The sequence below is a fragment of the Calypte anna genome, chromosome 6 (assembly GCF_003957555.1).
Source record: "Calypte anna isolate BGI_N300 chromosome 6, bCalAnn1_v1.p, whole genome shotgun sequence".
NCBI classification, from domain to species: Eukaryota; Metazoa; Chordata; class Aves; order Apodiformes; family Trochilidae; genus Calypte; species Calypte anna.
Window position 1 is genome coordinate 27,137,161 of NC_044252.1, and position 17,998 is coordinate 27,155,158.

The window sequence follows — 17,998 nt, forward strand, 5'->3', positions numbered from 1 at the left end:
TGCCTAAAAATGTCTTCTAATCTTTTAAGCAGCCTGAAAATGGTGACTGTGTATACTGCCATCACATTTTTAAATGGGGTGAAGTAAGGTAGCTGTTGTGTCTAATTAAAGAAAGAGGATGCATGCTTAAAGCCCAAATCTGATATTGCAAAGGCGGGAGAATTGATATGCTTCAGATTATTTGGTTTTCCCTTCTAACTGAAATATCAAAATATGTAAGCTTGGGTTAGATTTCTTTTGTTTCTTATTAGCATCACATTATATACCACTGGTAGTCCTGGAGAGAGAATTAAGCTCTTTTAAATTCACAACTGACATGAAGTCTCTCTCTGAGTGACTAAAAATGCAGGTTAATTACTATTGAGAATGCAGTCTCTTGTCATCAGGATGACTTGTCAGAGATAAGCTGTGGTTTTGTACAGAATGTATCAGCTACTCACTTATCTTGGATATTTTGCTGAACTGTCTGATGAAGAGCAGAGTTATGTGGAGCCCTAAAATATTGTGTTAAATGTAATATATACATATGTAGCAAATAACATTACCTTATAATGTTTGAGTCTCTGATTCTCCACTGAAGTTTTAATTTTAGCAGCATTTATTTTCATGTATTACCTTCTGTCACTAGAAAAAGAAATTACAGTGTCTTTGAAACTTCAGGTTCTCTAAACAATTTGCTTTCATATTGTAGGTTTACAAAGCACTTTCCAGAAGACTCAAATGAATTAATTTATCTACATTAGAAAGCTTAGCTGCTTGCTTTGAAAAATCTTGAGATCTAGTATAATGTTTTAGATCTGAGTGATTTTTTTCTAATAAGGAGAAAACTGTAGTGGCATTTTTGGGGGAGGGAGGCAGTTTTAAGTGGAAGGTGATTTGGAAATGATAATGGATTGCTGTCGACATGAGGCATGGTTTAAAGAGGGTCAGGGGGAAAGATTTCAGAAGATTCCATTGATCATATAATGAATAATATTTTTAAACGATAAACATTTTGTAGTATGGTGTTACTGTATTGATATAGCTGTCACATCCTTTATCCTGTTAAACCAGTTGTTAACAAAAGATTAATTTATAACAAATTCTCATCACAAGCTTTTGATTCTAAATTATTTGAACATCTCTATACTGGTATAAGAGGGATGCAGCACTCTGAACTGGGGATCCACTTGGAGACACATTTGAATAGTAAAAAAAAGTTATTTTTGGATTTGAGCAGTCCTGTTCCTAAAAGGGAAATGGAGTGAGAAAAAAAGATACTTGGGATGAAAGTGGAAAAACAAGTGGAGGTGAAAGGGAAGAAGAGCAGGTGTGTGGAACATTAATCTTAAATTTAATCTGCTAGGAAACAGAGGGTAGCAGCTGGATTCAGGAAGAGATTAAGATGCTTGATGATTCAAACCAAAAGAGATTCTTTTTCACTATAGATCTCCCTCCTGGTTTTTTCTGTTTTCATGTTTTGATTGTCAGTCTTTTCAGGCTTATTTAATATTTCTTTACTGTGTAAATTGTAACAGGATTAATTACGGTAGTATTAATAAATATATCAAGGCAATAAGGCTTGTGGGTTTTCTAAGCCATAGAAAAATACCTCAGTAGGTGGCTTTGTATCAGTGTGCATCTACTTCACCAAAGGTAAACGTGATTTACTAATTGCTAGGATAAACACTAGGGGAGAGCTGTTGACTTGAGAAATATAAAAGTTGAAAGAAGAAAAATAAAGTAGAAAGGATGTCATATGTACCAAAAAAAACCCAAACAACTTCAAAAATGTCTGGACATATTAATGCAGATATCTTGATATTCATCCTTATTCTGGAGGATAATTCTTTGTATTTTCATCTGCCCTTTCTTTAGTTGACGGACATCCCTTGTCCCTTCAGGGGGACAGGTTCACTTTTGGTTGGGTTAATTCTAGAATCTGTCAACTAATGATTGCAAAAAAACTGCTTTTGGTGCAGAAGATGAGCAACACAATTTCTTTAGGCAGCAGCAAACCGGATTAAATACACAGTGAAAGTACAACTTCACTGAAGTTCAGATTTGTAAATGTTGCACTTATTTACACATTTGATGTATATATTTACCATGCTGCAAAAGTGACAGAGGGTGCTGGCCTGGCAGATGATATTAGTCAGAAAGAAAACAAGCATCCTACTCTGACAAAGCATCTTCCTCATAATGCATTTGGATCTTTAATCTACTGTTTGAATATTAGAAGGAATGTTTCCTATGTTTTTCTGCATAGCTAAGAACAAACATCAACAGTGACATAGTTTACAGAAATGTCTTTTTATTGTACATTGTGTATGTACATTTTTGATTCTGTTTTTTTAAAATGTGGTTCAAATACCCTCTTACATGGGGTATGTTGAAAGTCATCTTTGCAATCATAAGATGTGATGTAATTTTAGAGTGATGCTAATCCATTATATACATCATTGTTCACAGGTACATCTTTTGTCTGAAACTTCAGAAGATCTGTTTTAAAAAGAAAACTGCTTTCCATAGGATTAAATGTCACCTAGCATCTTTATCTGATATGTTCTTGCTGCTATCTTCAGTGGTGCTATTTCTGTTTTTTTTCAAGTGGCATTCAGAAAGCTATTTTAAACCCCAGTGCTTATTCAGTTCATGCTATCAGCAGTCCAGAAATGACTTCTATAAGAGGTAGTACTTTTTAATATTCAGAAATAGCTTGGCATGAATCCAGTTTTGTGCTCTGTTATAAACCTTCAAATAAAGTGTTTTAAATGCTGTGCATGTACTTATATCTCAGCATAGCATCCATCAGTTTTCACAAGTTTTCTTCCCAAGAGAATGTTATAACTTATTTCTGCTATTCAGGTGTTCCTTACAGAATTGTCTTTCTAGCTTTAATGATATTTTAAAGGACAAATATAAGTGCTACTGCTAATTCAATTCTAGTTAAAATATTTAACCTGCTGTTTGGAATTTAGCAGTCAATAATGTTACAGCTTCAGCTATCTGAAAATGCAGCATGCTGCTCCTGTAGGCATGTTATAGTATATTATACTGTTTTTTCAATTCTGTGAAATTGTTATATTAAATTAAATCTTTTATTGTACAGCACTCCACCCTTTTCTGTTGTCAAATTGAAGATGATATTCTTCTCCATTAACAGTGTTTTATGGTTGAGGAGAAGGGCTGAAAGAAAAATACTTTTCCATTTCTCTGTAACTGAATAAGAAGCCAACTTGAGATTGAATGAGGGTTGTTTTTTTTTTAAGATGGAAACAAATCTGTCTGAGCTCAAATAATACAACTATTTAGGACACAAAATAATTGCCTTTCTTACATTTCTACCACAAAACCAGAGGTGAGGGTAGAACAAAGGTGTTCAACTAGCCAAACTGCACCTGTGCTGTAAAGGTAGGAGAAAAGAATAAAAGTAAATACCATGTTCCATTCCAAACTGTGTCCTTCAAGAGCATACACAGTATATTTCATAGTATAAGCATCATCTGCATTGGATTAGGTTGGTAAATGGCTGTCCTTCCTCTATGCTACCCTATACAGACTCCAAGTCTGAGCCAAAGATTTTTATTTCTGTTTTAATTTCATAAAAAAAAGAAATTAAGGAAGCAATTAAAGGAAGCTTATAATTGCATGGTTTTGATTGATTTTAAGGTTGTTATTATGTATGGAGTGTATACAAGCAGAATTACATTACTTTATGCTTAGGCAACACCTTCTTATTAGGCTTTCAAGTGCAGTTATCCCTGCTGTGGGAAAACCTAAACCAAAAATAAATTTTGTCAGTCATCAGTGTTGCCATTTTTATTTGAAATATAAAACACTGTATTGATTTCAGAAGCTTATACGTTTGTTTTTTTTACTGGTTAGCTGGAGTTAGATATGCTAAGGTAACTCTGGACTCCCAGAGTTCAGTGTTCCTTTGTGATTCCTAGTTAACAGTGGAAAATAATGAATTTTTTTAACTGTGTGTAGGAATCAAAAGACAAAGATTGTATCATAAACATCTGAAAAAATAGTGACTGCTGCAGCTTATGCATAATTATTTTGAAAGTATTTTTTGCCTTAGTATATAGAGGTTCAGGAACCAGAATTAATTTATGACCTATTAAATTTTATTTTTTCTTAAATTCCAACACAGATATGTTTCAATGCACAACTTTATTTGTTTTTTCTTTCAGATGGTCTTATTATTGTTGGTGTCCATTCAGCAAAATTCCCAAATGAAAAAGTTCTGGATAACATTAAAAGTGCTGTTCTGAGATATAATATTGTCCACCCTGTAGTAAATGATGCAGATGCAACTCTGTGGCATGAACTGGAAGTGTCCTGCTGGCCAACTCTGGTCATTCTTGGGCCTCGAGGAAATATGCTCTTTTCTCTTGTTGGAGAGGGACACAGAGAGAAGTTGTTTTTATTTACTTCTATAACATTGAAATTCTACAAGGAGAGAGGACAAATCAAAGATAAGAAAATTGGAATAAAGCTATACAGAGACTCCCTCCCACCTTCTCCCCTGCTTTTTCCTGGCAAAGTGGCTGTAGATAAGTCAGGAGAAAAGCTGGTCATAGCAGACACTGGACATCATAGGATTTTGGTTACTCGAAAAAATGGACAAATCCTACACATTATTGGAGGTAAGGGTATTTTAGTAATTTTAGTTTAGAGTATGTTTGCTGAGCTTACGGGACTGATTCTTTTCTTACAGGACCTAGGAGCTTATAAGTGCTGCTTGTTTATTTTTTTTTCCAACTGAACTCTTTTGTATTAGATTTGGCATGATATACCACAGTACCATCAATGGGAAGCTGTTAATGCAATTGCTTGAGATGTCTGATTCTCTTTTTCATTGATCCATTGTCTAAGTTTGTTGTTTTTGTTGTGCCCAATATGAAGTAGAAAAAGCATTTTGTGTTCTACTGAAAGATTTCCACATGGGTTTAGGTTTAAATGATGTACATCTGCATCAAGCAGCAAGGTAAAGAAAAGGACTCAATGCCTCCCTTTGCAGTAGAAGAAATTCATGTTGTATTTGTGGTGGTGGTATCATGTGGGAAAGTTTTTTGGGGTGTGTTTCTTATTTTTGCTTGTCTTTTTAGATCAAGAGCATTTCTCTATAGGATCCCCTCCTTGGTTTTAGAGGAGAATTAGTAAGAGCAATGGCATTGTGCTAGTTCATAGGCACCTGAAAGTGAGGTTGGAGTAGTGTGCATAAAAAGTCCTGTGTTCTCACCAAAATTGAGGTGCAACATATAATCAAATTTTGAAAATGGTGAAAGTTAAGTATTTTAAGTTTTGTAGCATATGTTACAAAGTTTAGTAACATTTCTGCTTTAAAAAAACTAATCTTAACTTTTTTGATATAGTTTGCTTTTCATTGGGAATGAAGAAAATGAAGTTAAGCCTGCACACTTTTTCTATGCTTTACTCTTTCATAAATGAAACATTCAGTCTTGTTCCTTTTTATAATCTGTTACAGTAGTCAAAATTACACATTAATCTAAAAAGTATTCAGTAGTTAGGACAGTCCAGCTATGAGCAGCCATAAGAGACAGATTGAGGAAGGGGCTGAATTGCCTGATCATTGATAGCAGCAATTCATTTCTGGCTCAGATTCAGGACCTGTCTGCTGATGTGTCCTCTATTACTGCCTGATACTGACTAATGACTGAATCATGGTAGTGTCCTGCAAACCTTGTATCAGTGGCAATGCTGTTTAAAGAAAGGAAAATAATCTCCTGCTATTTGAAGCAGCAGTTCATTAGACAGAGAATAATTATCCAATTTAACCTGCTAAAGGCATTACTCTTAAACCTCTTCTCTTTTGGAAAGTGCAGACAGGATTTCTTAATGACAAAACAGAGAATGTTTTCCATTTGATATGTGAGACGAAGTCTCTGTCAAGAAGGTACCATTTAGTGTTCTATTGTAGTCATTAAATGACAATTCAAACCTCTAAACACGGGTACCCTTCCTTCCTGTGGCACTCTGTTACTCCCTTCCCTGGGGAGATGCACCATGACACCTAACAAGAGGAACTTCTGGAACCTGACATGCTAGCACCTTGTTTTTCATGTCTGTTAAGGTCTTAAGTTGTTTTCCAACAGTAAGTTGTAAAAGTTTATGTATCTCGGTGACTCAGTTAAATGATTCAGTGAGCAGGAAATAATGTAATGAAGTTCATAGCAAAGTAATAAATGTGGGCATGCACAAAGGTTGAAATAACTATATTTGCATCATAAGTCATGATGCACACAACTCATATCTAAATGTCTTCCACTGGCACATGCTGCTAATGCACTTTAAATGTTACTCCCTCTGAAATAGAATGCTTGCCTTCATACTTTTATATTCAGGTCATGTTCCTGCCTATTTCTTGATTTTTCTGTGTGGAAGATTGTCACTCCATCATTCTCACTGTGCTTTTGTGTAATTAGTTCCACATAATCTTTTTCCTGATTATTATTATTAATGAGAAAATGCTGCTAAACAAACATGAGTCTCATTTGTGGTTACACCAAAGCTAAACCATTGAAATGGGAATTGCGTATTGGAATTTAAAGTTTTTCCTTCTGTCTTGCTTTTATGTTGTTGGAAACAAAAAGAAAAGGTAGTGTTTTATTTCTGTATGTCTTCTGTTGTTGCTGTTGTCCTTCAGTGCAAGGGAGCAGGAATCACTTAGATCCTATCTATCAAGCCTTCACTTAGGAAGATGAGCTTAAAGAAGCAGAAAACTTGAGGAAAATTAATTAAAAACTTAATAGCACCAGTCTATTGTAATTACATAACCAAGTGATTTAAATGAGACTGCACAAAATATTTCTCATGTCAACTGTACAAGGTGCTGTGAATATATAATATGTGAATTTATAATTTTCCCACAGAGCTAAATGTATGCAGTATATTTAAGGTTTTTTTTCTCTGTAATTACTTTTGAATTTGCTTTTTTTACACTTATAGGTCCAAACAGTGGAAGGAGAGATGGAAGATTTTCAGAGGCAGCTTTCAACTCGCCACAAGGGATTGCTATTAAAAATAATGTTATTTATGTAGCTGATACAGAAAATCACCTAATTAGGAAGGTAAGTTTTTCAGGGCAAAATTCAAAATGTTATTTCATATACCTTATTCTACTTAAAAGCACGAATATTTACACCAAATTAACTATTCTCAAAATAGATCAGGAAGGAAATTTGGCCCAATATCTTATAGTTAAGTGCTTTGGGCAGAGTTTTTTGTTGTTTTTTTTGTTTTTTGTTTTTTTGTAGTGACTCTTACTTTCCTGTTATAAGATACAGCTATTCTTAGTACTGGAAGCAAATTTCTTTTTTTTTTCATTTCCAGTGGTATCAGATTCTTACCTAAAGCTATTGTACTACTGCTGTGTTATAGTAGTATCATACTACTCCAGTTCAGTGAAAATACAAACTTTTGGTAGCTTTTGGGGTCTCTAAAGTACAGCTTTAATCTCAGAATTTTTATTTCATGTGGGTTTTTTTCTTTTTTTTCATAAAACACTTGCAAGGTTTTAGCTTATCAGAATGTTATTTTTTCTATTGGATCTTACATTTGGTTATGTGAAATGTAGGATAATCAGAAGTTGTGTGTTGAAGCAATATAATTATTACCTTATTAAAAGTATTGTATGCTTCTCAGAAGATCTTGTACTCAGATCCTCAGCAGTATGTCTGATGTATGATTAGAGTAGGTGTCCCCTTACTGAATTTGGGGTGCCTTGGTACTGTTAACTGGGCTACTTCTGTGTTTCATGTCAAATCACTAGTCCACAAGCTCACTGCTCTGTATTCATTGCAGCTGGCTACTAGGTTTTATCCTGGAAAGAATGAAGACTCCCTCTTGTTAAAGAAACTTTTATTTCTAAAAATGAGCAGATTGCTCCAGGCTCCTCATCTTAATAAAGTTAATCAATGTAGCCTGGTGACCACAGGAAACTGAGTGTTACAGGTAGCAAAGACAGCACCAAAACATCTTAGTATCTGGATTATACTGCTAAGTGTGCCATGAAGTTATACAAGAATTAAAGTAGTACAACAGCCTAAGGGCATGCTTTCAAGTTTTTATGCCAGCCATGGGCCTTGCAGAAAGAACACATTTACTGCTACAAAAGTTAGAAGTTGCTGTGTGTGAAGGACTCCTTTTTTATGTGATTATCACAATAAGTTCATAAGAGGTACTGGAAGGAATTTAGAAAATAGGCAAAAGGGGAAGGAAAATTGAAGAGATTGAAATTGCAGAAATGAAACAAATTTTTTTTGCCACAGCATGGAATAATCTGCAAAAATAATTAGCTTTGTATAGGTTATTTTATATAGGAGTGGCAGATACTGTTACAGTAACTGAATTTTAAAACCATATTCCTATAGAAGTTTAAAGTAAACAATCTGGATCTACTGGCCATGTGAGTGCTTCTTTAGAAAGTTTTCATGCATTCTTCTGTGATTCTTGAGCAAACCTTGTCAGAATATTTTTGTTGCCTGTGAAAGAGAATTGCAGGCACATGGTTTTCTTGCTCCACACTGCTTCTCCCTTCTCCCCCTCACCACCTCCCTCCCAGCAAGCATCATGGTAAACAAATTTTCCCACATAAACAAATAACTGTAATTTGTTATAATTTGTTTTTTATTTGTCATCAAAAACTCTGTTTTTGTTACCTATCTCAAATAATGTTGTACATTCAGTGTGTATGATTTTGCCTCTTGTAGATTGACTTGGAATTAGAGGTGGTGACCACTGTAGCAGGGATTGGATTACAAGGTGTTGATAAGGAGGGTGGAGCACAAGGAGAAGAACAGCCCATCAGCTCACCGTGGGATGTGGTCTTTGGAAATTCAAGTATTGTATCAATTGGGCTCTTAACTTTCTCATATTTACATGTGTATGACTTGTTTGCTAAATGTTTTCCCATCTTGGTAATAATCTGAGGTATGAAAAAGTAAAGATTTACTTTACTTTTGAGTTTGAAATCTGGTGTTTTCATTTAAAAGTGATAGCTGCAATTCTGCTTTAAAATGTGAATTGTTACTCGATATGAAGAAAAGTTCTTTTGTAATCAGTTGGATGGTAACTGGGTCCAAATAAAGAAGGAAATTGTGATTGTGTTTTTAGGTCAGTGCTTTATGCCAGGATCATTTAAGAACCAACTGAGTTTTACAGGAAGTGGGCATTGTCAGGAAGTTCCTTTCCTTGGCTATACAGGCATGTCTGACCAGTTGTAAATATTTGAGTTTAGGAAATAAAAGTAATTTTCCTTGGGACCTCTGTTTATTCCTGTTTAGGTGACATAAAATCATTAGACTGGAGATTATGAGAGAGTCAGTTAGATAGGAGAGGAATACCTTGGAATAACCTTGCAAGCATCAGGGGAATACAAATTAAATCTTTGCGTAATAGGTTGCAAGAATCAGCCTCTGAGGATTTAAGTAGTTTGGGGGTTTTTTTGCTTCTTCACTTAACACACACCTGAGCTTGACATTGCATAACAACTGCATTTTCAACTATTAACAACTGTGAGTTTACACTCTGTTTTCTCATGTTTCCATTTCAATATAATTCAGAAGTTGTAAATGCCAGTTTCTTGTCAATGACAGAACAATGCTTTAATGTGGTATAAAACCCATAGGTCAGTAGTTCATGAATAAAAATTGTCAGTGTTGAGACTTCTTGTATGTGATGGGGAAGTGGGATAATTTTAATTTGATACCTCTAATTTAAAGATCCTTTGCAAGATTGGTAAATTAGAACATTTTACTGACCTGAAAGCATTTGTTACAATCTTGGGTCAGTTATAAGGGAGAAAACCACACTCACATTAAGTTTAAGGGAACATGAAGGTAGTTCATAAATGCTAATTGTATAGTTTTCTGGTACATATGACATTGTCAGTATAGGCAGTGTAGCACCAGCAGCCTTGACTTCTTAAATAAACAGCATCAATTTTTCTCCTACTTTTGAGAGCTTTGCTTTTTAAATGTTAGTTGATATGGTTGTTATCGACATGAACACAGTAATCACTGAATTAGTCACCTGTGGAGTATTAGTCATCTGCACTGTTCAACACTGCTGAATTTTTTTAAGTGTTTACATAAAAATCAGATCTTCTGAATACTCTCTGTTCTGACTGGTGTAGACCTTTTCATATTCAGTTGGAACCTTCTAGTTAGTGGTCTGTTCAGATCCCTACAAAATATAATATAAACTGTCAGTTAGGAAGAGATTAAATCAATTCCAGTTCTTTCTTTGAGATGAAAATAGGCCAAATAGATAAAATGGTTGTGTGGAAGGTTGCTTTCAGTTTCTTTAAGGTTTTTTTTCATGTCCTTTCAAGTGAGTTAACTTAGCTAGGACAAATTTAAGTTACTACTAATAGCTATTTAAGGATAATAGCTATATAAAACTCTTCAGAAACCAGAGAGGTGTCAAAATGGAGCATTGTGTTGAGTGGAATACTACCAGGAGTTGGTCCCAGAGCATGAGGAAGCAGGACTGTGTCTTGTAGACTGCAGTGAATTTGTAGGGCATGGATACTGTCATGAGCTGCCATGACTCCTTAAAGTCTGTTGCCAGACATCAAAATTGTCAGCATTGCAACAGAGTTTGTTAAAGTTGTGCTCTTCCTGCAAATGGCTAGAGCCCATCTGGATCTTTTGTTGTGACCCAGTGTATCAGGGAGTGGATTTGTCATTAAGTAAGTGCATGTGAAGCACAGTTTTGTGGGAAATCTTTGCTCACCTGGATGGAGACTCAGCCTTCTGTTGGTCATTCTCAGCGTGCTGTCCTACATGTAGGTACCCTTTGGTCAGTATATTAAAACTGTTATGCCTGTGTCTATTTGTGTATTTGGGTGGATGAAAAAATTGAGAACATCTTAAAATTGTCTTGTTTGCCTGCACACAGCAGTGCCCATGTTTTACATGTGCTTGTATGTATCTGTGCAAGCTGCAGGAGGTAACATAAACTTCAACAACTTGGGTTCGTGACTATGAAATCTATAAATTTGACTTTCATCTTGACATGCAGGAACTAGTAACATTTCTCCATTTTCCTTAGATCTGTGTAGCTTAAGCTATGTACTTGAGGCATTTTTTTCTTTTCAAAAGATAGATTTATGGATTTTACATTTTTTAAACAAGTGATACTTCTGGGTGTTTCTTTTTCAACGTCCAAAGCCATGCTATCCAGAACATGAAAGAGAGGGGAAAAAAAACAAGTTTAAAAGCTTAAGCTGTTTATTTACTACACAAGATAGTATTAAACAGCTTATGCTGACCTTTTTTGAAGTCTCAATAGGAAAGGTTACCTCTTAATAGAAAATCTTTTTCTGTATAATTTTTATTTCTTGAGATTACTCCTACATACAGTTTAAAGAATGCATTGATTGATTAAGACTTGTTTGCATTTTAAAGTTTTAATGTATAATCGGCTGTGAAATTACAAATATTAATGAAAATATTTTATGAGGGTGCAGAAAAGTTTAATATTCAGAACAGATGCTTCTAGATAGAATATTTTTAAGCATCTTTATAGTATTTCCATGGGATAATAAGCTTTTGTTTCCCGCTTTTATACAGATGTTGAAGACTGAGGCAAAGGTTAAGTGACTGTTAAATACCATTAAAAAGAAAGTTGGCACAAAAGTTTCTCGTTAAGGAAGGGGAGTTAATGGGGACAGAACACATGCTAGGAATCAGGCAGACAGTATTCTTCCTTGTCATCTTTTTGATTTCTTCAGTTGTGGCCAACGAACTGGTGTTTCATCCTCCCCCTTTAAAATTCCTGAATGAAATCCATGGATTAAATTCTGGCTTCTTTCAAGTTGGTGCTGAAAATTGCATTGACATAGATTGTGCAGGAAATACAGGGGGAGGGCCAGCAGCTTAAAAATACATTACTAAATTACTGTGTGCTTTTTTAGCTTTCTCTGTTGTCCCCTTCTATTTTTGTTCAGTGGGCGTTGAAAGCAAGTGATACTTCAATGCACAGTTGATCTGAGGGTGAAGTGTTCTTGATAGCTGCATTCTTGCTGGAAGGAACAGGACAATGACCTGTGCTTGGTGACATAACTGGGTGTTTCACATTCCCAAAATCTGGTCTTAAATTGCATGATTGTAATCTTTTTTTAGAAACTCTCAAGTATGTTATTGATCGTGCTTTCAGTAAAATACTTGGGAATTTTTGTCAATTTAGGTTTTATGTAGATATTATTTAAATGAAAGAACACTACCTTATTGTTACAATTTTTGTATTCCTTAAAAGGCAAAAGTATGTAAGATTTTATTCATGTTTCTGCTAAAGGATTATTTAGTACCACTGCATTCCAGATGAAAACTTTTCTTTTTCCTGAGTTGCTACTGGTGATTCTTCTGTAATTTTACAAAAAATAAAGCAATAGTCACTTCATCTATAAGCAATTAGCACTTCCTTGATGAGCTCAGACCACATATGAACTGTTTATGTCTGAAGTGCCTGTATCTTGAAACTATTCTTTCTACATATCACCTTTCTTTTTCCTTCTAGTCTGGTCTCATTCTGACATTGAGGCTCTACTCCTCACTGTCCTGTGAATAGAATTTTCCTTGGCAGTAGCTGAAAAGAAGAGTTACTCTTGTGGTCATCAGGAATTAATTAGGAATCATTTTTCTGGACAACTCAAAATTTCAATTACTCTAAACATATGCTCCATGTGTATTATGTCTGTATGATGTATCAATGTGTAGTTGCTTGGAATGCAAAAGGCCTTCTCATGTCTTTATCAGTTTCCTATGGAAGTGCAAACTCAAAGATACCCTGTTCAGGTTCAGGCTTCATCTGACCTTGTAAAAGTTCAGTTCCACAGAATGCTATGTTAGAGACATTGACATGAAAAAATATTGTCTGACTTCTTGAACTAGAGCCTGAATTTACTTGTAAATAGTAATTATTTCTTATTTTAAAATTTAGAAATTTCAAAGAAAAAGTAAATTCTTCAGTAAGGATAGGGCTAAAGTGGAAGAGTTATAAGGTTTTGAAAGTCTTTCTAGACTCAGTCTTTTGAGAGATATGACATGAAGAAGTTACAGTGAAGGACTGCAGTGAAGCAGAATGTTACTCAGTCTTGCTTTGGGGGGGACTTCTGAAGCACAGTTTTCTTTTTATTATCTGGGTGGGTCAACCAACTCCGTACTGCTGGCAGAATCACAGAGGAGGACAAATAAATTTCACTGAAGTTTTCACATGTGATAATATAATTTATGTATGGGTTCTGTCATCCCTAGGCAGCTTTCATTCCTTCTTCTAAACTGTCCTTTATTTTTTCCTTTAAGCACCTGAAAGAAAGCAGGGAAGGGATGAACTTCCAGAACTTTTTGTGTAGCCTTTTGTGCAGTCAACCCTACAGACTTTGTCTCTCTGGGAACTCTGTTACATGGTTGATTGAATGCTCTGATTCTGTATTACATGCCAGAAGTAGGAGATTAAAGAATTTATTATATTGCTGGGTAGTAATAGCAATGAAAACTAGCAATATTTCACATGTTTACTATAGAAACAAGTCAAGAAAGTAGGTATTTATGTTAGGATTGTAGTATAAACATACTTTTGACAGAAACATATAAAGACTGAAGTCTTAACATAAGGATGTAATGGGAGTTGTGACTGAATATCCAACAGCATTCCCAAACAGTCTAGTTTGACAGACTACTGTTCTAGTAAATTGGATTTCTCTACATCTTGACAAAATGGATGATGATGTTGATGATTGCTTTCTGCATTAAAAAAGAAACATTTGGAGTAGCAAATTTAACATGTTAACAGATGTCAAATTTAGTAACATTTGAAACTGCCCTCTGTGAAAAATTATATTTGTACCTGGAATGATGATTTCTCATTCTGTTTGTTCAACAGTCTGTAGTCTTGTTCTGGGAATTAAATATATGCTTATGATAAAGTAGTTGAAGTTACAAATCAGATTTTTTAACACTAACTAGTTCAGGTGTCAGACACTGTTTTTAATGTGAAATTCCAGACGCAGAAATATTGAAAATAAACATCATGGACAAGTCTTACAGAGACTTTTCAGGCATCAGGATGAGACACAGTTTCTAACTGTTGTTGGTCAATGCTGAAAGTGCTTTTGAACATGGAATGTGGGTCCTGGGGATCAGGGGTACTGCAGCCCTGAAGTACCCTCAAGTGCATGTGCTTGCAATGCTTAAATAGGAATGCATAAAATGCATAACCAGACTTAGCTTTTTCTATAGTTATAGCAATACTATTTTTCTATATTATATGTAGAATAAATACATACTAGATAGAAAAATCCCAATACTAAATAATATGAATTTGTTCTTTTATGTTAACAAATGCTACTATTCCTATTTCAGATTTTTTTATTTACTGGCATTACAGTTATAAAGCCTGAGTAAGAAAACTTGAGGAAAAAAGTATTATATCATACTCATAATTTTTAGCTCCTTTTTCTCTCTCATTGTTTTGAAATCTCCTTGGTATCTTTGTCCAAGGTTTTCCTTTGATGAGAGGACAAGTATGTTAACCTAGGAGGAAAATTCCAGAAGCATTTTATTTCATAAAGGGTTATGCTGTTTGTGTGATGCAACACTATGTGAAAAAGTGCCAGGCAGCACAGGAAAAAAAAAAAAAATTAGTTCTTACTCCCCTGAAAAGGAAAGGATGATGTGTTCTTGTAGCAGTCCAGACTTAAGGTGCTTAAGCGTTCTTTTGGGACTTTGCTGTCTCTGTCTCACTGAAGAAGAACAATGATTCTCCAGTTGTTCTGTCATTTAGATTTGGATTTAATTTGCTAAACTTCTACTGCTTTAAGTGAAGATGAGACTTGCATTTACATTGCACATAGGCAGCTCACCTGTCTGTAAAGTGGAGGGCGGGTTGTCTCACCCTTTTTGCCTTATTTTTGCAGAGGATGAGTTGTACCAACAGACTTCTTCCTTGCTACTTCTTTTTTAAAGAGAAAATTACTAGGCAAGAATAATATTTTCAAACTTCAGTCTGTTTAGAGAATGTCAGTGGTGCCAGCCACAAAATGTAACTTAGATTCCCAGGCTCTTGATTCCCAGACTGGAAATAAGAATGCAGTCCCCAGACAGGGAAGCTGAAAGAAGGGGATAGTCCTGGGAATGGAATCTCTTCAAACAGATATTGTTGTTCACTGGTACAAAATAAAGTTTTTGTGTGTTCAGATTGACTCTCAGTTCATGATCAGCAGTACTAGTAACCTGTTTCCAAGTTGTGTATGTGTACAAATAGGACCACAAATTCATAAAACACAGATACATGGCAAAGGCAGTTTCAGGAACTTGAAAAGCACTGAAGCATCATTTGATATGCAACACCAGTGCATTCAGAACTCTAGGTCATCACTAGTGAATCTATAACATGAGTATATCACATTTGCAAGCCATACTTTGATACATGCAGCACTAAAGATTAAGAGGCCACATCTCCTAATAAGGAGAAAATACACTGAATTTTAAACCAGCTCAAGATCGGTTGGAATGCAGTGCTTAATTGAATGAATGTAAAATAATTGCTTTGTTCTTTTAAGTTGTTTTATAATAAATTTTTTAAAAAATAAATTCTTTCCATTCAAGGATGATAAGAAATTATGATAATGATGGCATTACCATAATTTAGCATGCCAGTTCTCCTTGGCCCTCTTCTGGGAGAACAGTGCAAGCATAACAGTGGTGATATCCTCAAACTGTTCTGTCCCCCGCAGAGAAGAGATTTTTCTATCTTTTCTTGCAGAACATAAGGCATTAAACTCTGTTCTCTGAGGACCATTATATGACAATACTTTAACTGTGCAACTATAGACATTTTATAATTATTTTTTAATTAAGGGGCTGACACATTTTCCACACTTAAGTATGTTTGTGCACTTTCCATGTGTGCATCCATTCTCTTTGTTCTAGTTGCCATCCAGTAGAAAAATATTTAAGTTGCATTAAAATTAAGGGACCTCTATTAGAAGTTAGGGACCTCTTACTTATTTCTCCTGTCTTGTTCTCTAGTTGCAGAAAGGATCTCTTTCTATTGATCCTACATATTCAGTATAATTTGAAATTAATATTGATACTTTTCTCCTGTGTCTCATATTTTATAAGCTTTTAAGTGTGCAGAATTAGAGTAAAACTTTTTCAGTTTTTTAGCATAGCGCTAAAGGGAATCACAAGGGAGTTTTCAGTGGGTGGAATTAGGACATTTGATAGATGAAGAATGAAATAAATTTTTCCAAAGTGCTTTTTCATTTCATTGGTGGGTGAAGTAAATATTAAATAATTGACGAAGCACTTTGTGAGTTCCCTCAGGATCCACTGCACAACACAGCAAGATGAAGAGCTCACTTTTGGAATTGACCAGTGATTTTAGCATTGCTCATCCTGGGGTGCTCAGGCAGTAGCATTTGGAGAGTGCAATATACACATCATGGAATCATAAAGTCCTGCAGATGAATATGTCATATACAGGAAGTAGAGAAATTAACTCACAGGCCATTTTCTCAATTTAACTAGCTTAGAAACAAGCTCTAATCAAAGGTGTTTCTGTACAGTGGGGTTTTTTATTGTTATTATTAATAGTGTGGGTTTGGCATTGCCAGTACTTTGAAACATCTCTGATGACTCAAAATGTGTGTTTTCCAATTCATTTTGCAAATTATCCTGATCATTGAAAAACTTCAGGTGCTGTGGAATTTTGACTTTTATTCTTGGAGGTCTAGTTTGCATGAAGCCACATGGAGGTGCAGGAGAGAGTCAGCAGAGTTTATTTGATCTTGGATACTTATGACTTGATCCAAGAACCAGAAAAGGATGAAGATAAACTGTGTTAAAATCATACCAGTACTACTCTGAAGAGGGCTTGTAATAGGAGGAAATTGATTCTGGAAGCAGAATGATGCTTTTTTCCCCTTCCTGTAGTGACTGTAATGTCAGAAATGTATAATGTAGGAAAGGTTTAGAAATAGCAGAGCAACAGCAGGATCTAAGTTGGGGGAATGGTGATGATTTCCTTTTAGGAAGACAGATTTGAACTAACAAAGTTTTAAAATTCTTGCAATCATTTTACATATATTTGCTTTTATTTTGAAATTCCAAAATACAGTGGGGAGGGACCAATAAGATTCTTTGCAGGAGCAGCTGTGAGATGCATAGTATTTTAAAAGTTCATGAGAATAAAAATCCTCTGTGAGCAATTTGAAGGTATTCTTCTATTCACTGCCTAACAGTTATTCTAGTACTTGATACATTCATTTAGAAAAACTTCTAAAACTAAATGGAACAGTTGGATGCCACATGCATAGGCTAGTATGGTGTTAGAAAGGCAACAGTGTCCCCGTTTTAATGCAGGTATCCCCATTTTAATGCAGGTATTAAAGGTCAACTTTTTTTCCTTAAGATTTTTAGAAAAGGCCAAGATGAGTAAATTTCTTTAGGTTTTGGGTTGTTCAATAGTCTTTCACAACTTACCTTCATGCATGTGAAGTGATATATTTAAAACTGTAGAACATATTCTCTTTCTCTTTGTATTATTTCATTTGTAAAGTATTATCTGGGGAGACTTAGTATAATTTATAGGTTTGGACTGGTGAATTGTATTTTGATACTTGGAGTGAAAAACCTAGGTGCTTGACATATACTTAAACATTTCTTGATCAGGTCACTGTTCCTCAGATCTGCATCTTGCATTTATAATGCCACAGGTGGGCTTGAGAACTGTATGGGGAAATTAGTACTTGCCCACATCGCATTTAGTGTTTGAACAGCACTTGTTGCTCTCCAGAGCATAAATCTACATGACACACAAGCATCAGTTACCCTTATCTTAAAAACATTATGTTCTCTTTGTATAATGTAACAATGATACTGCTATGGTTATTTCTCTCAGAATCTGTAAACAACTGCCAGTAGTTTTTTGGACTAGCTAATTTTGTCACTAGTATAATAATAATAAAAAAGAACATGTATCT

General features: G+C 35.0%; 1 protein-coding gene across 2 annotated transcripts in view; it reads left to right on the forward strand.

Annotated features, from left to right (window-relative positions):
- The window catches only part of NHLRC2 (NHL repeat containing 2), a 30,596-nt gene that overhangs the window by 2,649 nt on the left and 9,949 nt on the right, over positions 1 to 17,998 (forward strand). For both annotated transcript variants that reach the window (XM_030453096.1, XM_030453095.1), the window contains 3 exons: positions 4,179 to 4,634; positions 6,958 to 7,079; positions 8,721 to 8,850. In XM_030453096.1, the coding sequence (XP_030308956.1) occupies positions 4,179 to 4,634; positions 6,958 to 7,079; positions 8,721 to 8,850 (708 nt within the window). The remainder of the gene's footprint in view (positions 1 to 4,178; positions 4,635 to 6,957; positions 7,080 to 8,720; positions 8,851 to 17,998) is intronic.